This window comes from Notechis scutatus, chromosome 1, assembly GCF_049901735.1.
Source record: "Notechis scutatus isolate UNSWTSFEM ecotype Mainland chromosome 1, rNotScu1.2, whole genome shotgun sequence".
Lineage (NCBI taxonomy): Eukaryota > Metazoa > Chordata > Lepidosauria > Squamata > Elapidae > Notechis > Notechis scutatus.
In genome coordinates, this window is record NC_142009.1 from 122,132,068 (window position 1) to 122,152,168 (window position 20,101).

The 20,101-nt window shown below is 35.7% G+C and overlaps 1 protein-coding gene across 3 annotated transcripts in view; it reads right to left on the reverse strand.

Annotated features, from left to right (window-relative positions):
* The window catches only part of ADGRB3 (adhesion G protein-coupled receptor B3), a 529,081-nt gene that overhangs the window by 57,203 nt on the left and 451,777 nt on the right, over positions 1–20,101 (reverse strand). For all 3 annotated transcript variants that reach the window (XM_087945171.1, XM_087945164.1, XM_026665231.2), the window contains 2 exons: positions 3,126–3,276; positions 1,553–1,622 (listed from right to left, as the gene is read on the reverse strand). In XM_087945171.1, the coding sequence (XP_087801297.1) occupies positions 1,553–1,622; positions 3,126–3,276 (221 nt within the window). The remainder of the gene's footprint in view (positions 1–1,552; positions 1,623–3,125; positions 3,277–20,101) is intronic.

Genomic DNA, 20,101 nt, shown 5'->3' on the forward strand with positions numbered 1-20,101 from the left:
CTATCTATCTATCTATCTATCATCTGTTTGTCCGTCCATCTGTTTGCCCGCCCACCAGGGGTGAAATTCAAAATTTTTCCCTATCGGCTCTTTGGGTGTGGCTTGGGGTGCGTGGCTTGGTGGGACTCAGTCTCGAAAAGGAAGAAGGCAGGCGGGTGTGGGCGGGGCCAACCAATTCAAATTGTCCCTACCACATCTCCCAGGTGGTGCGAGGTGGTTGAATTTCACCCCTGCCGCCCACCCATCCATCCTTCTGTTCCAACAATACAACCAACTCTGCTTGGTGTCAAATCTAAAAGCTCAGTATAAAATATAATCTCTAATACACCACTCAATTGCCCACATAACCATCCCAGACAAATGTGAAAAAAGCTCTCTAAGCACTCGCTATCCAATTGCAATACGTATCAAGCACCTGTTTTTTTTAAAAAGGCTACTCATTGCCTTCTGGAATGCTAGGACTATATATAGTTCCCAGCCTAATTTCAAAATCGTTTTAGAAGAAGTCAGTTCCAGCCTCTGAACAGAAGCTGTTCCTCCCTTCTCTGTAACTTGATCCTTTGAAGAAAGGCAGAGAAAGCTGTCAGAAAGACAGTTAAAAAGAGTTGTTGTGATCCTACTTCTTGCTTTAGCTCTACCCACCCACTTAACAGATTAGCCCTGCAGAAATGATTCAGCCCTCAATTAAAACGTTAAAAAATTTTTTTTGACCAGAATTGATATAAGGTAGAGTCTTGACAAGCTTCTGATCCTTTACCAAAACCCAGAACATGAATAAATATCCAATATAAGTGCTGTTTTCATCCAAGGCTACAAAAGCTGATGTGGATGTTTATTCATCAGTAGCTTCTAATGCTTTCAGTCTTAACTTCATCTATATTTGATAGGGTACTGGAATGAGTCCTCTTTCCATATTCACAATTATCTTTGCTCTGAGTGCAAAGGGACCAAAATGTTCTACTTATAATTTTCATAACAGTTAAGTCTTTTCCCTTCCATCCCAAACCTGTGAAACAACAATACAGGAAGAAACAAATGCTACACTAGTTACACAATGATTGACTTTTGCCTTTTTCGGCCTCTCGGGTTATTTGATGTTGTTCAGTTGGTTTTTGCTTTGATTGTTGTGTAAGTCTACCCATTGGGGTTTAAAAATCATGATGTAATGCTCAAAATGTAATGTCCCAACTAACAATAATTCAAGAAACCACAATTAAGCAAGACAATGGTGTTATTATATGGTGTTGTTCCAGTGCACATTTCCTTTTCTTTATGGTTATTCAAATTGAGCTGCCAGGCAAGAACAGGAAAACTGAAAATCATTCTGTGATTTGTTGCCCATGAAGGCAAAAACATGTCAAATTCTACAGAGAGCTATTGACTATATATGATTGTTTCTGTCGCACCTCCCTCAGAGAACTGAGGAACCAAGGGCTACTTTTAAAGACCCTCAGATCGGGATACAGTCAAATAGCCAAATGCAGGCAATGTGGTAAACAGGAATGTAAGAGTTCTCCTAGAAAATAAGATGTATTATGATAGAATGACTTACTATTGAGTGGTTCCATAGCCTTTAGTCTTGGTAAAACCTATTGATATGGCCACAACCAATGCTGGTAAACCTGCAAGAAAAAAATCCAGTGTTATTTCCCTGTGTACATAATGATCTGCACAACTAAAGACCATCCTGCTAGCCATCTCATACCCATATAGTGCCACAAAACCTGTGGTTGGGGATTTTCATACAATGAAACTTAGGCATACTGCTTCTCTATTCATATCCCTTTTGTTTCTTATGCTTATTTGCCATTCCCCAAAAAACAAGACATTTCCCTCATTTTTTTCCAAGGCCATATTGCCCTTTTTTCTGGAAAAAAAAAAGATGGAAAAAAAGCAGTAAAATGGGATTCTGAAATATTTCCTAATAAGATATTTTAAATAATATATAAAGAAGCATATTCAGTATCATGAGTTAGGTGATAGAAAGGCTTTGGTATACAGCTAATTTATTGCTGTGGATCATTACAATGCCTATCTATACCCAGAAGACAAGCAACTACAGCTTGGGAGACTTTGCGATCGATTCTGAAGAAATGGTTTTTGGAAGTCATGACAGCACAAAGGCAGCCTTTCTCAGCTATTACTTAAATAATTAAAATGTCTGGAAACCTTACAGAGCTAGTAATTATTCTCAGTTCATTGATTTGTTCCCTATTTGGTTCCTATCTGTACTCTATTTCGGTGTGCAAATGGTGTTACCTGGGCCAGAAACCTCTTTCTTTGATCTGTTTGGTTGCCTTAATGTCCATACGGTTTTTGGCTTTCAGGACATAGTTATAATGTGTAAATAATTTCACCACTGAAAGATATATAAGGTTCGATAGGTTTCCAGCGGTGGGCTAAAAGAATTGAATCCAATGCATTCAAATTGCCTCTATCTCTTTGCTGCTATCTAATGTTAATCTGGATTTTTTTGCATCCCTTATCTGGTAGCTCTAGGTGACCTCCAGCTACAGTTTTACTGTGGCTATCACTAAAATTTCTTTAGAAGGGATTACTCGTGAGAATCACAGTGCTTATTGCTTTTCATGCTTGGATGAAAAAAGCATGCTTTATGATATAAATTATATGGAAATAATATTTTCACCAGCAATAACTCAAGTATATCCTTCACCTACCATTAACTTGTCAACTACTCCTGTTATCCCATCCTGCATTGTGACCAATCCCATCAGTAAGTCACAAAAGCATTTGATATAGTATATAACAAAGATATAGCATAAAAATGGATTGATTTTGATCACAGACACAGTTATGCTTTGAAAAGTCTACATATTACCATCTTTACAGAAAATCTTCTAAAGATGGTCAGTTATAGTACGATAAACTTTAGAAAACTATGGAACATTCATTACCAGCCAGACCTGGAAGCAAATCAATGGAATTAAATAATATGCTTGCTTGCTATTCTACCAATATTCCAGTATTGATATTCAGTATTTGAACAGTACAATCTCCTTACTACCTGCCAAGATTCTTGAAACAAGCATTCATATTCCAAAGGTTATTCATGCAAAAACACTAAGCTGAAAAAGAAAAATCTCAGCTGAATAACAAGAGCTCACCCCATCCAAGGCATAAAAAGCGTTTCCTTATGAGCCGTGTCCTAATTTTTCCAGTGACAGCCATGTATGACTGCCACGCTTCGGTCAAAACCCAACAAAAGGAAGCTAAGAAGAAGAAATGTAAAAATGCAGTGGTCGTGGTACAAATGTTCTGTAGACAAAGAAAAAAAAATGTAGTGAAGGCTCAGAAAGAAGAATTAAATGTTACATTCCATTAGTCTGGCTTCTGCTTTCTTTAAACCAGAGACAGATAACACATAATACTAAAGGTATTCTCATACAGATCCACAGCCAAAATACTGTATGTATTTTTGGAAATAATAGCCATACTGTTATGGTAGGAAAAATGAAAATGCAGCAGCTTGTTAAGAGAGGAACAAAATTAACATGTTTTTAATTCTGATATTTTTAAAATGGGGCACTTGGGGAGAACCAGTGATGGAATAGGAAGAGGGTCTCTAAAACTTTAAAAAAAGGAATGTGATGCATGGTCCCAGATTGTTCTTCATAGGTTGCTGGGAAGAAAGCAGGTAATCGAGTCGCCATGGGTGAATAGGCGGCATTATAAATTTAATAAATAATAATAATAATAGCAACAACAACAACTACTACTTGGAACAGTTTATATCCTCCGATGCTACCTGAACAGTTCCTAGGTCCTTGGTTAGGACTCAGGCTGTTGAACTATCAACCAGCCCCAAAGGCTATGAATCAAACTAAAGATAATAATAACACTAATAACACTAATAACACTAATAACACTAATAACACTAATAACACTAATAACACTAACACTAACACTAACAATAACAATAATAATAATAATAATAATAATAATAATAATAATAATAATAATAATAATAATAATAATAATAATAAATTCCTTCCACCTGAAACACCATGTTTAACAAGTGAAAATTGCAAGCAGTCAGAGTTATCAGGAGTATCAATCTGGTGGCCCACTGGCTGGATTCATCCTGGGCAGGCCACGCCCACCCTAGCTCCGTAAAGGCAAAAAAATATTGTGAGACATCGCAAAATGTCACGTGATATGATCGAATTTGACACTGTGGTTTAGATCAGTGGTTCTTAACCTGGGTGATATCGACCCCCAGGGGGCGATTTTGTTTTTCAGGGGGGCGTGGAACAAAAAGGGGCTGCTCTTTTAAAAAAAAAACACTGCATTGCCACTTCAATGTGAGAGAAGTATGCCCATGATTGCCTTAAGAATAAGCACCTGGCTTTGCATCTTGTAATGATTCAAGGATTTGAGTGGGTCATTTAAGAGCTGAAACTCCCTCTTATGATGTCAGTTTACCTATCAAGTCATGCAGTAGATAATGTGACAGAAAGAGAGAATGTCAGCTAACAATTTTTTTTTTTATATCAATATATTTCAAGTGTAAACTTTGGAAGAAACATAAACCTCCTTGCCTTAGATAGATTTTGATATGCAATTTAAATAATCTCAAAGCCCAGAGATCTTTTTGGTATTTAGCTATTGTCTGACTATCTATCTATCTACTCTAAGCAATGCAAAAAGAAATATTTATGAAATAATGACTCTATGCATGTCAAGTGCTTGTCATCTGACAGCCTTTCAACCAAGTGACAAAAGATTTTCTCAGCTATAATTTTGGCTCAATCAAACTACATTATGCATAAGTGAGAAGAATCTTTCCACAGGAAAAAAAATCCAAGAATATTAAGTGTTAAAATACAACCCCCCCCCAATTGTTTTTGATTGGGTCTGATCTATGAATGGGCTTATTTGTGAGTGTGTACAGTAATATTTTTAAAAAGTATCCTTATATCCAACATATACTCATGTGTAAGTCCATTTGCAGAGAGGCCTCAACATTTTAACCAAAATACCACGAAAAATGGAAAATCCATGGATTACCCACAAAGAAGACAATTGTGAAAATTAAAATATATGGAAATTTCAAACATTGTCTTATCTTTCACAGTATTTTGGTTAAAAAAGCCTGGGTCAGCTAACCTATGAATTGGCCTATATATTTCCCTATTTAGCACACAGTACAGAATCCCTGTACAGAATATGTTATAGCATGGAAACTCTGTTTTATGTTATAACAGAAATCTGTTATCAGAATCTGATCATGCGCTGTTTTCAATTCCAAGGCAAATCAGTTATCTGCAATATGAGGATGCATTTAAAATGGAAAAGATAGTCAAATATTATTTTTCTTGTGGATGCAAAGATAGAGAGAGAGATGTTTGGATACCACAATTTAGCATAAGATGTTGAAAAGCCCAAGCCTAGTGCCTCAACACACAATTCCCTGCACAGCAAATATTCCCTATGACCAGTGACACTAACTGAATCAAACAAAACTGTGATTGAATTGGTAAAAACAAGCCATATTTACAGAGGTATCTGCAAGGTTTGTACAAAAAATTCAAGATGGTGTCAACAAAGGTGAGATCCAAACTTAGCCTGTTTCTTATGCATGTAGCACCATCTTCAGTTTTTTTTACTGTAGTTATGACCACCCCTGATTATGTATCATTATGGTTTGCATTATAGAACTATTTATCATTCCAGCAAATTTTTGCCAGCATTAGCAACACTGTGATTTGGACAATATATTAACTGAAATCAAAATAAAACCTTTCCAAATTGATGGCTTCAGTAGGAAAACGTCAAGGAAACACGTCAATGCAAGACTAGGCAGCCATAGTATGGATGAATTAGATATTCTTGTAGCTTGGCATTGTGCTAGGAATTGTTTGTTATGCATTCAGAAACAAAACAGTTCCTGACAGTTTGTTCATTTTTTTTAAAGAAAAAAGACAAGCATTTCTCCAATGTTTCATTTTCTGCAGTTCCAAATCAGCTTCAGATCTAATTATATCATGATTTGATATAATTAGCTTGACTCCCTAAGCTCAAGTGCAAAAAGAGGTGAATCTGCAAGCAGCACAGGTGTAAGACCATGCCTTCTTGCTATCTACACAGAAAATCTAGCAATGCATATTAAATATGAAATACTCATAAAAATTACAAGTGTATTTTGATATTATTCACACAGACACATTTGGGCACACAGATTTATTCAAATTAAGTAAGAGAGATTGCAGCAAGGCAATATATAAAAGAAGTCAATTTTAGAATTGTTTAAGAACTAAGCTTTAAAACAAAACAAATTGCTTTTCTGATGGGATAATGGTGATGATCCTGAAAGTCATAAGAAAGTAGCAAAGTAATTTGGAGTAATGTGTGATGTGTCGTCTCCAAGATGTTAACAGAATAACAGAATTGGAAAGCACCTTGAACGTCTTCTAAGTCAAACTCCTGTTCAAGCAGGAAATCCTATACCATTTCAGACAAATGATTGTCCAATCTTTTCTTAAAAACCTCCAGTTTTGGAGCACCCACAACTTCATGATGTTGAACCATATCTCCCAGAATCCTTCACTCCCAGAATCCTTCACTATCCTATGTGGAGCTGCTGGAAGTTGTATTTCAGCAACTTCTGAATGGCCAGATGACCTGACGCAAGAAAAAAAGAAGTCCATTGAAAATTCTCTGTTCTGCAATGCTTTATTAACTTCTTTTGATAATGGTTTGGAGATTGATTGATTGATTATCCTGTCTTTATAAGTAACTCCAGGCAGCAAACACACACAATACTCCTTCCTCCCCCTATATTTCCCACAACAAAAACCTTGTGAGGTGGGTTGGGTGGAGAGGGAGTGACTAGCCCATAGTCACTCAGCTGGGTTTTCATGCCTAAGGTGGAACTAGATCTCACAATCTTCTGGTTTCTAATCCAGCACCTTAATCACTAGGCCAAACTCACTCTAATAGTCAATAGCTGACTGATGGACTATCTACAGTGTCTTATTACAGAAATTCCCATGATGCTTTTTTTCAATTGTGTGTTTCACAATTGAATGAGCATCAAATATGCTTTTCAATCTTGGCAGGTCTAAAAGGAATGGATTTCAATTCTCAGAATTCTTCAGCCAGTGTTGCTAGCTGGAGAATTCTGGGAGTTGAAGTCCACCCTTCTCAAAGCTCCCAAGATGTTGCTGTAAAAAAAAGAAAAGAAAATATTTGGAGTAAGCATAAGTTATCCTCCCCCCATACTTCTCCAACCATTGCTTTTATAGTTGAGAGAAACACCAAATTTGCTGAAGTAATACTAATGCTAAGCAGAAAAAAAAACCCTAGTATGTTTTTCCCCCCACCAGTCTCATTTAGTTAAATGACAGAAAATCTGGCCTAGTGAATAATTGAAAATAAAGTATTTCAGAGAAAATATCATGGAAGTCTTATACTAATTGAGTCACAAGGCAACCAAATGATCTGGGTGTGAGTATCCTGCTTTCGTTATTTGATCATCCCTCTACAATTGCCTTACTTCCATTAATACCAAAGCAAAAGACTCTCTCTGGGGATCTTTTCATTAGTAATGTATCAGTCATTGCCAAGGGAACATCCTACTCTTTAAAAATTATCAGATTATATCTCCCTACACTCCCTCCTTCCCTCCCACACACACACACACACACACACACACTCTCTCACACACACACAAATTCAAGAAATTATTTATATAGGTTTTCTTGCTCACAAATATAGAAGAAAATTTTGAAAGGCCTTTTGTGCCCAACTATGATTACAGTGTCAGACTAATTTGAGAATTCATATTGAGGATTTTGCTTCATCTTTAGCATAGTCATTCTTTATACAACAGCTACATGTTAATCCCCCTGAAATTAGGGACAGAATTCTTATTGACTTTGACGTTTAAGGATTTACGGCCAACCTCTTTCTGTAAATTCTGGTATTCAATGGCAGAGGAAAGGATCTGTTGCCCTCAATTTTCTAAGTGGATTATTTCCATTTCCAGGGAGAGACAAGCATAAGAATAATGAAAAGAACCAATATAGAGAAGTTGTATTTGCATTGATCTTCAGAAATGGCCATGGAGTCATATTTCCCTTTACTGTTGCTAATTTTCAAGTTTAATTATTTTATCATGGCAGCATATTGTGCTTTGTTTTGTGCTAGGCAATATAAAAATTTGCTCTCATAAAGAAAAGACTCTGAAAGCTAAACAAGAAACAAAATAATCCATTCAATTATCAGTTATTAAAGTTGTGAACAAATAAGATCCATTCAGATCAAACCCAGAAGGCAGATACTTCTGAAAGCACAAAGGTGATGACTTAAAAAAAAAAGGATTAAATATGCATGTTCTGATTTTATCCTTCATAAATATATTTGAAATACACTCCTACATGCAGTTTTGTTATCAGTAATAAAGTGGAAATATTGCTTTTCTTAATGAGTACTCAGATAGTAACCACCAAAGATTCATAAATAAAAAACCCTAAATTCTGCTTATTTAATAAGAACTTCTCTTTCTACACACAAATACACATACACACACATTGAACTTTTAAAAGTTATTTTCAGCAAGCTTCTTTTGTGTTCTGCTGCAACTTTCCTCAAACTGATATTACCAAAACATCAGAATTCCAAATAATGCCATTGCCATCTGTTTGAATTTTTCCTGTTCACAACACAGTTGGAGAGCTACACACATAGAAAGAACCTTTTCTGGAGCTGCAATAATGATTGTACTTGTCACCCCAGTTTTTTGTGGTTCATGGGTCTGGATCTCCTTCTCTTTGCCAGGGGAGGAAAGCTTTTAACTCAATCCTGTTTTTTCTCAAAGGAATTTCCAAAATTTTGTGGGGGAGGGGTGTGTGGCTTTTCTCCATCAATCAATGGAGAGTTGACCTGGTCAACCATATGGACTTTCTCCCAAGGAAAGAAATAAGCTCCTTGTCCAGATTGAATTAAATAAGCAAACACAACAAATCTCTCTCTGTGTGTCTCTGTCTCTCTGTCTCTCTCTCTCCTTCCCTCCCCCGCTTCCCCCTCTCTTTGTAAACATGAGCTCAGGAACAATAACTTGAATGACTATCTACAATTTGTAATTTGTTCAATGGAGTTGCTGTTTGAATTTCCCCTCTACAATTTTATAAAGGTTAAAGATGCCAATTTTCCACATAAACCTAGCAGTAAGTTCCATTAAAATCAGTGGGGTTTAATTTTATTTACACAGATAGAATTGGACTACGTCCAATTTATTTGTTTTTTCTTTCACCATCAAAGAGTTTTCTAGTAAAGGAACTAAAACACTAAAAAAGAACTAACCCCAAAGTGTCTTACTGAAATATCAACAATCCAATCATTTGGATTATTAAAAGCGTACTGGTCCATGTTTTGGCTTGCATTTCAATCACCTACAGCAGGGGTGTCAAACTCACATTGTCACGATGGAGTCATGTGACTTACTGGGACATTTCCCCCCCTTCGCTAAACCGGGCATGGGCATGGCCAGCATGTGATGCATCTGGTCCACAGGCTGGGAGTTTGACAGCCCTGACCTACAGTACATGTGCATGCACTACACTTTTGTTAAAATAGAATTTCCTTTTATTCACACACGCACATTCCCACACACAGAGAAAAATTTGGTTTATTAAGTTACAATATTTTGTATAAACAGAGCACAGAATGCGAATTGCTCCATTATGCTGGTCTGCATTAAAGAGCGAGGTGGCTGGGCTGCATTTTGCAGAGCAAAAGAGCCACAGAGTTTTCTCAGCACTCTGTAGCAATGGAAGACAATGCTTTTCCTCGCGTCGTCCTTCAGAGGAAGGCGACGAAGAAATAATTTGCCCAATGAGAGCGGAGTAAAATTATTCCTATCAACAGGGGGCCTTGGCTACCATGCAGCATAGGCAAGGGTAGCATTTAAAGTGGGTTGTATTTCTGTTTGGGGAGGGCAAAGAGCCCTCCTTGAAAGGCAAGAGTCTTAGTGGCGCACAGATTCTCAGGCTTAAAGTTTCTAGCAGCTTGTTCTGTCGGTTAGACTCTCATAGCAAGGACTGCAAGATCTTTTTTACAAAATGTATTCCCACCCCCCTCAAAAACTAGAAGGGCATCATGTTTCAGCAACAACCGTGCTTTTTAAAAAATGCATGGCGTATAAAAGAGAAGCCAGAATAGCTTTAATCATCTTGATTTTCAACCTCAAGATGATTTGGGAAATGCATTCATTATTAGACATTGGCACATCCAAGTGCCATAGACAATTTTCTTCCCTGCTTGATGATTAACTGTAAGCTTTTTCCAAACCCAGAAAAATGATGAGAGAAGGAAAAGGGCTGCAACTGAGACATCTCTAGTAACTGACCAGTTAAATTTATGTTAAGGTGGGACACTATGATGCTGGCAACCCTAGGAGAGTAGAAGTTCTGGATTGACAGTGGAGTCAAAAGGCACACATTGAAGCAGAAGGTACTAGCTACCCTAGAGGACGCAAAAAACATGAAGATCCAGAGTGATCTTTAATTACACTGTAGATTCATTTGATGGCAGCAATTTTGTTTCTTCTGACTGAAGGTAGCTTTCTTTAGAATTGAGAAATGTTATGCAACGACAATGATTTGCTTTACTGGGAGTTCAAATGAGTCCAGATTAAGAAAGTTGTATACTTCAAGGGACAATTGTTTGGCCATGAGATTTACTGCTTTCTGTAACATAATTCAAGTATGGCATTGTTATTCTACACATATGCTGTAAAAATATATGTAGCCTTATCTTCAGAAAGGTTTGAAATGTTGGTGTTGGTGAAAGTAACATGTACGTGAGAGTGAGAAACAAGGGAGTCAAAGCAGTTTCTAAATCTCCTGCTTCTTCAACTACTAGAACCTCTCTCTCTCTCTCTCTCTCTTATAGAAAATTAGCCTGCTGTAATTTACTATCATGAAGTAAATGTATTGCAGGATATGCATGAAGATGCTTAAAATTTAAACAATTTGGTTGGTTCCTTCTACAAGCTCATAACTGATTATAGAACTATAATATGTTCATGTTATATTACAAGCAGCATAGAGAACATACAGAAGAAGGATCAGTAAATTGTTACTTAATCCTGGGTTTGTTATTCCTCTTCTTCAATTCTGAGCACTTTGCCAGAAAAGACCCTATAATTAGTTCTGGATGATATAATCCTTTAGAAATAATACTGTGTCAATATAATAATTTAAGACTTGACCAATAAATAAGAATGCAACCATATCTAGTGAAATTGAAATTGTGCAGAAACTCACAATACGATTTGCATCAGTTCTACTCAGCTAACCAGGTAACTATAGACGTCTTATTCTTACAGGATAATATAAATAAACATGACGAGGAACAATGTACAGTTACAGGTAGGCTAAACATACATTTTCATGAATTGAATGTAGAGGAAATTCCAAATTGATGAATATTCTCATGAAAGTTATCAGAATCAGACTGAATTTCTTTAACTCAATGATGTCCTGCTAAAATGAACTTGTGATTTATGGCTATGATGGTTAGATAGATAGAAAGAAAAGTATTATGATGTACTTTGACAGAGAGATTGAAATATAATTGCACTTTTCAACTGCTGGGAGGAATATCAAAAGCCACTTCTTTGTTATGTTCTTTTTCTTTTCTATTTGTCTTGAATTATTTTCTATTTGCTTTTTTTAAAAATTCCTTACTTCATGTTAGTTTGTATTAGTTTTAATCTTTTTTAAAAGTTCCAATAATATAGAAACATTTTCCTAACAAGCACAATTCTTTTGTTCGTGAGTTCATGCAGAGCACCATTGTTATCCTCCCCAGGCACTGTTCTTTTACTGAAGATTTTGATTAGCAGTCTTGTTGATCCCCTTGATCCTTCAAAACAATTGTTTTGATCCCTTTAATCTGGATAACTCTAATTTATATAAGAACCACAAGGTACAGTATTCAGGTTAGAGGAATCAAGGTTGTAGCCCTCTAAGACTTAAATGACACCGTATGTTCAAAACAGTTACAGATTGATTCAGGCATGGAAGCTAAGGATTGTGTATATTTGCCACACCAAGTTACTTATAAAAGTAATAAAGGTAGTATAAAAATATAATAAATAATATGAATATACAGTGTACCACATCTGGTTGCTAACTGAAGTTTACAGCCAGCATGTTGTGGAATGTGATCTCAGATTTCATGAAGACAAAGAATAGGATTAAAAGACTGGATTTGTTTTCTTTCCGTTTTGCTTCTCCCTTGTAGTTTTTTGGTCTTTCTTCTAATTTAATCTCTCATTGTTTTGTTTATCATTCTTCACTAGGTGCTAAGCAATTGCTAAAAACAAAAACCAACCAACCAACTAAACAAACAAAGCCCTGGTGAAATTTTTCTTAATTTCCTCCCTCATCTATTTATTTTTGTATTTATTAAACAAAGTTATATGGGCGCCAAACTCACACACAGGTGACTCTAGGTAGCTTACAACATTAAAACTCCACAACATAAAAATCATACTCCCCACACACCCCCATGGCAGCAGCAACACAATCAAGACAACCACTTGATCAACTCCATCTCCATTTGAAGTCCGCAAGCCTGCTGACAAAAACCACATCTTTAGAGCCTTTTGGAAAAGCAGCAATAAAGAAACTGAGAAAAATCTTTCCAAAGTATAAAACCTACATTCCGACAAAACTTTTCTCTTAATATGGGCAAATGCTGGTTCTGAATATTTGTCAGTATAAAAACAACCCTTGATTTCCCAGACCTTCATTTGGTAGATTGTGGCTGCAACAGGCAAATTCTTTTATTCCAAACTTTACCTCCAATATTCCACTGTTATCAAAGCAGTTTGGACAATGGGCATAACTTACTTCATTTGCATTCATGTTTGTAATTTGTGTATGTAATCATAGATGTTTTTATGTCATTTGTGTAAATTTGTGTCATTTGTGTGTTTGTAAGAGGCCTAGAACCACAACATGGGAGTGGCTGGATCAAAGGGATTTTAAGATAAAACTGAACAAAAATTAAATAGGATTGGCAGACACATTGGCTTTCCAGAATTTTCCGGGACTCCAGATGCTGCTTCATCTGTCTTCATTTTATAGCTGGGGGCATCTGGTTGATCATGTACATAGTTGAAGAGGCTTATTCTATTAATTCCTCTCTCTCTCTCTCTCTTGCATTTGTAGACACACACAAATATGTAAGCCCACATTTTTCTGAGGCAAATGAGCATTTATGTCTAAGTGAAATGTGCGGCAATCCAAAGGAATGGATCGTGAGAGAAAGGAATACAAGACAAGGCACAAGAAAAGCACTATGACACATTTGGCATCTGCTGGAGACCACATTGAATACCTACTTAGATGAATAGAGAGAAAAATTTTGCCCAAGATTCTAGACAGTCTTAGGCCATAGTTAGATTAGTACTCAGTGCAAGCAGCATGGTAGTAACTGGTCTAGCACTGTAGTCTTAGTTGTAGGCCCTAGGCTGCGTCCTATTACTGGTCCATGAGCCATTTGGAACCAGGCCATGAAAGTGGCCAATGAGCTTGTGCATGCATCCCCATTTGCAAAAACAGTGGGCGAGCATGTGCACACACACTCTGTTTGCATAAGTAGTATCCTCTCCCCTCCCCTGCCAGTCCGCAAAGCCAGAAAAGTTGAAGAACTTTGGGCTACCACATCAATGGAAAAGAGAAGGATCCTTTTAAAACAAAATCTAAAGCATAGCCCACACCATTGACAAAAATTCTAAATTTGTCTTTATAGTGATAGCTTATCCACATCACATGTATCAATTGACCATTATGCAAATGTATATCCCTTATACTCTTTTTTAATGATGAATTTTCTCTTTTCCATTGATGTGGTAGCCCAAAGTTCCCCAACCTTTCTGGCTCAATACCAATCCCCTTGATGCTATTTCTTTCTGAAATGTGTTGGGTTGGAAAAATAAAAAATAACATTTTGATTGGAATATTTGGAAGAAGTAATAGTTCAAGGGCAGGAGAATCTTGTCACTGGATTGCTTGTCATATTGCATAATATGTAATCCTCTACTCATGGTTTGAAGTGTGTACAGATGAGAGAAAAAGAGTGGAGGATTGTAAGGCTTTTGAATTCAGTGGGATCTGTTTGAGGCCTGTGTATCTTTGCTTCACCTCAAGCTTTGCCTTACAATTTCAGGCAAAGACTTGAAATGAAGTAATATATGTCCAATCAATCAGAATAGAGCTGGAAGGGATTTTGGAGGTCTTCTAGTCCAATCCCCTGCTCAAGCATATACCATTTCAGACAGGTGGCTGTCTTTCTGAAGGCAACCCATTCTACTGATTAATTGTTTGGAAGTTTCTCCTTAATTCCAGGCTGAATCTCTCCTTGATTAGTTCCCATCCACTGTTTCTTATCTTGCCTTCTGGTGCTTTGGAAAATAAGTTGACCCCCTTCTGTTCTTTGTGGCAGCCCCTCAAATACTGGAGTACTGTTATCATGTCACCCAGTGCTTTTGTCTAAAGTAGCCATACCCAGTTCCTGCAACCATCATATGTTTTAATCTTCAGAAGTTTTAGTCTCCAGGCCATCAATCATCCTAAAGTGGCTCTTCTCTGCACTTTCCCCAACTTTCATAGTTCTATGCTTTGCTTCTAGAAATGAGAGGGCAGTGCTTACTGAAGCAGCTTGACACAGACCTTTGCCAAAGTGAGAGGTCCTGCACAGCTTCAAGCACTGCACAGCTTTGGCATAGATTGGATATATATAAAATTTAGTGGACATATGTAGGAGGGTCAAGAACAGATGGATAAAACATAAGCATTGCCTCTGAGTGCCCACATGGATGTATCACAAAATTACTTGTGAGAGTTTAGCTGTGGGCAGGCTGGCATTCCAGTTAAAGATAGCTCACAATATTTGCTTCCATTTTCTCTGAAATAGCTGAATATAATTGGTTGATTCCCATTTATACATCTAACTTCTTTGGAATTTAGCACAGTGTATAAATAGAATTCACAGGCGGTGTCTTATCCAGGTATCGACAGATTAAAAATATGTTCATTTTCAGCAGAATTGAAGTCCTCCTTCTGCTCAATGAATAATTTCACTTTGGAACAGATATGACAGATTTGGGGTTAACTTTTTGGTGTATGTTTCTTTGAAATAAAACAAAGCTAGTAGAGCACCAATATTTCCTTGCATTAACATACTGATTAACATAAGTATATGACACCTTAGCTCATAGGGAGAAGCTAAAACAAAAATGTATCACAATTGGAAGGTTAGGCATTACTTTAAAGAAGGAGATCTATCTATCTATCTATCATCTATCTATCTATCTATCTATCTATCTATCTATCTATCTATCTATCTATCTATCTGTCTGTCTGTCTGTCTGTCTATCTGTCTATCTATCATCTATCTGTCACCTAGGGGAGCAATTAAAATTCCCATATTGTTAGATTAGCCCTGGCTGTTAATGCTATATTAGAGAGCTAAGAAAAAAAGGAGGGAAGGTTTTAATTGTAGATTACTTCTGATCCTTAAGAACTTAAATATCTTGAGTTAAGATACTTAACAAACAGCAGTTCTTAAGACTTATTAAGATTAGTAAGATTCTTAAAGCCTGGCCAAAAAAATAATAATCTTTTTTAATGAACTGCAGAAAGGTGTGCTTGCACAAAGCCCAAAGCTTTTCTTGAAAATCATGACAGAAGTGTTCTCCTCCTTATTTTATATAGGCATGAGAATAATAAATACTGAACTGATTGATCTACAGAATATCCATAGTATTTTCCCCGGAAATAGAAGGTTGATAATTGCCAGATTGAGAGAGAAGAGCTAAAAGGAGTGTGAAAAATAAATAATGAATCAAAATTCCAGGCTGAATCTCTCCTTGATTAGTTCCCATCCACAGTAAACACAAACATTTTCCAACACTGTTTGCTTAACAATGATAATGGTCTGTGCGGGTGAGGTTTGATTCTATGTTGCCCTTTCATGAACAGTTGCTCATTCAAGCAACTTCATTCAACCTTTAGGCACTTTGGCCTGGATGTTTGAGTCTTTATTCACATATTGCAACACATTTTGGGGAGAAACTCCTGAAGTTGGTGTGGCAAGATTTGGTACATTCCAATAACTAGCTGAGTCTCTCCCTAACAATTTTGCTGTGACTGATGAAGTTGCTTGGATGAGCAATGAAACACCTCAGATTAACAAAGTTTGGTCCAGTTGCCATAACTGAACTTTTACACACTTTTGGCCTGGATGACTGAGTCTTCATTCACATATTTCATGCACAGGCTTCTTCTGTTAGTAGAAGAAATCAAGAGAATGGATTATACTGATACCTATGCTTTATGGATTATACTGATACTCAGTGCTTTATGAGTGCACCATGGTGGCACAGTGGTTAGAATGCAGTACTGCAGGCTGCTTCTGCTGATTGCCAGTTGCCAGCAGTTTGGCAGTTCGAGTCTCACTGCTCAAAGTTGACTCAACCTTCCATCCTTCCAAGGTCGGTAAAATGAGGACCCAGATTGTTGGGGGCAATGCGTGGACTCTGTAAACCGCTTAGAAAGGGCTGTAAAGCACCGCGAAGTGGTATATAAGTCTAAGGGCTATTGCTATTTCTGTCTAACTCACAATTCTGAAGAATAGTCTAATCATTCAGTTGGGTGCATAGTAGGCAGCATTAGGGAAGTCAGTGAAAATAATCTTCCATCTTTCCAACTGTCAGGATTGTAGAGTTCTGCTCTTGACAGCTCTGAATCCAATTCATCTTTATCTTGTTAAGACATACAATGGTTAATAAGAAGATAGAATCCAAATTTCAGCTTTTACTAATGAACAGATGATCAGTAGGATGCTGACTTTTAGAATTAATTATCACCCATTGAATTAGATTAAAGAATCACATGTACTTTAATCATTTTGTGCACATGTAATTCTTTATCCAGCTAAGCATGTGCACGTGGAAACCTCCTCCCACTTACATATATCTTCAGAAGTGGATCAGGCATGAGTCATTGTTCAAAGGATGCTGTGTTAAGTCTTTTTCCTTTACAATTTAATTTTCAGGAACTTTTGGAAGCAGCCAATACTTTTTTTTTACTTTAATGGTAAAATACTCTAAATAAAATGCTCTTAGCAAGATTAAGGTTTTTTTTAAGCTTCAATATAAAATATTAGAGCTGCAGATGGCAGGCAACAGCATATTGGAAATGCATTGCTATTTAGTTTGATTAATTTAACAATAACAACAAAACCCTTCTGCTCTGCAATTTTCATAGGTAAAATAGACAATTATATGTCTATTTTAACTCTGAATATTACAGACCAGAAGACTTTTTGTGAATATTTATTCTTGTACAACTTACATGCAATGGAAAATTACTACTTTGAACCCAAAACATTTTTTAAAAATAATTTGCTAAGGAAAGGGCTAGTCAAGAAGAAAAGATGTGGTCATTTTGAAAAAAAAAAGGATTTTTTTTTTTCAGTGTATAGCTATAGAATTGAAGAACAGTGCAAGAAAGTCATTTACATACCCCCCCCCCCCCCCCCACACACAAAGAATTAGTATATATGTTGATTTTCAGAATGTCAGTATTTTATACCAACATTCTAAAGTTCATATCCTACAAAAGCATTTGATCATACTGGTTGGAGATTCTGAAAACTGTACTCTAGTATAGCCAGAAGCACCAGATATCCTCCAGGCAGAAAACATAAAAAAAGAAAAAGAAACCGCAAATTGCATACTGGGATGATAAAGAAGAATACTGTGATAGAATAAAACTAACAAAATTATTATTAGCCAGAACCTAAGAAAAGTTATACACATTTCCTCCTAATTTTAGGGAAACAGAATGATTGCTAGGCCAAGAAGAACAAACAATCAGCTTTCAATTAATGATGAAATTTCTACCATTTCTAAACAGATGGCCAGAAAATTCACACGTTCAAAGAGACCTAAAAATCATTAAAGTTCAAGCTCTCAAATATGACAACCTCTTGGAAGAATTGAAGATAATTATTGCTGTTTCTCATGAAACCAAAATTAGAAGTTTAGAAGAAAAGGAACAATGTAAGACTAAATTCATTATGGATTTACAAACTGAATTATTTAATTACTTAATTCTGGGAACAAACTAGAAATAATTTAAAAATAATTAGCTTAGCTTTGAATGCTGAAGCAGGAGCCTTTTTAATGTACACGAAAGAATGCATTCAGCAAAACATCCCCATGTCAATTAATTTTAAAGGTGAGATAATAGGCACTTGCAGATTAAGAGCAAAAGGCAATGTTATAGAGATCTTTTCTTACAATTGTTAATTTCTGAAGTCTATCCTTTATACTGTTAAGAAAAACTACTAAATTGAAGTATAGTGGATATAAAATCATGATTTATCCAAATCTTTTACTATTTTTGTTATATTTTATAAAGCATTTTAAGAAAAGAATGCATAATTCATAAAATTATGATGTACGGGAGAGAAATAAAAAGCAGAAAAGAAGGGCAATAAAGGAGAAAAATGAAGTACTTGGGGGATTTAATTAGGTTACCAATTTTTATATTTTGTTATAAAAACTACACATTATTGTGAAAATAATCAAAGCAATATATGAATATCAATAGTCAGCATAGTATAAATTGTAAAATGAGTATAAGAATTAGAGGAGTGTCCAACTGAGACATTAAAGACTTTATACTAAGAGAAAGACTAATTTTGGATGTAGTATTATTCCATATAAACAATTATAATTTAAAAAAACCCCACGATTCTCAAGTTGAATTGAATTCTGTGCCAGATTTACTTCTGTGCCAGAAATACAAAGGTCAACAAAGATAGTCCCAGAGCTTAAGTAGCCATCCTTCTTCAGAAGGAATTGAGTGTATTTTCTAAGAGGAAATACAGAATTTCCTTGATGCAGTTGCCCCATACAGAGCTAATTCAATATACTTTGTGGCAGCATAAGGTTTAGTAATATTTTATAAAAAAAAATAACTGGAGAGGAATGCAACCTTTGAATTTATTTTGTTCTATTATAAATCATTTTCCAAAATTGTTGAGTTTTACAACTTTGCTGCCAAAACGTGAAAGAAATGACCCAATTTGATAATTACTGTATATTTCTAATCCTTTTCAGAGAACAATTTGTCCTTTTTAGCCATCAGTAGTAGAGTGATATATTAGCAGTAAAACATCTTATATCAATTTTCTCTAGATACAATATGTTGTATGAATTTAGTATTTTTTTCATTAAAATTTCCATTGTCATCTATTGTATATAAATCCTGTCTGAATTTGTTTAATTGTACAGTCTTCAGCTGATTAATTTTTTGAATCATAGTTCATCAACAATTTATAAATAAGGCCCAGCCAATTTCAAATTTATGTTACAAGGTTTTCAAATTCAGTCAACTCTTTAAGTGTTCCTTCTTGTTTATCTTTTTCTTATTGATAAATCAATTTTTGAGCCTATATGTTTTGTTGTCTCTCCATTGAGTGAATTTATTGAAGAATCAAATTTTTGAGCCTATATATTTTGTTGTGTCTCCATTGAGTGAATTTCTTTTTGCTTTCCTCTTCATAAAAATGAATATTCAATAATGTGTATAAGCTTTGTGTGATTGTTTTGCTATTTTTATCTCACAATTATTAATATTGCATGATCTCTTTTAAAGTTATTTTCTCTTTGTATCAGTAACAAGATATTTGTGCAATGTATCTGGACATTCTGTTCTCTCAGTGAAAATAACCAACCATAGGGTGATATAATCCAATCAATAATGCAATTGAAACAATAGCTAGATACAGTTTCTGTTTGGAATCATCAGATTGTCTCATTCTTTCCATCCTATAGTATCTTAAATTTAGTCCTTGGCCTTTGATTAGACCATATAAAATTCATTATTTGTATTTGGTAATATCTTATTTTAATTTTCCTTGGAGTCATTGAAATTTGAGCCTTGGTTGAGAATTCATTTTAATGGTTGGAATTTGTTCTAAGTAAGACAGTTTTTACTTTCTTCATCTTAAAAATACCTTGCCATTATATTTTTTCTAAACCTCTGAAAAATGA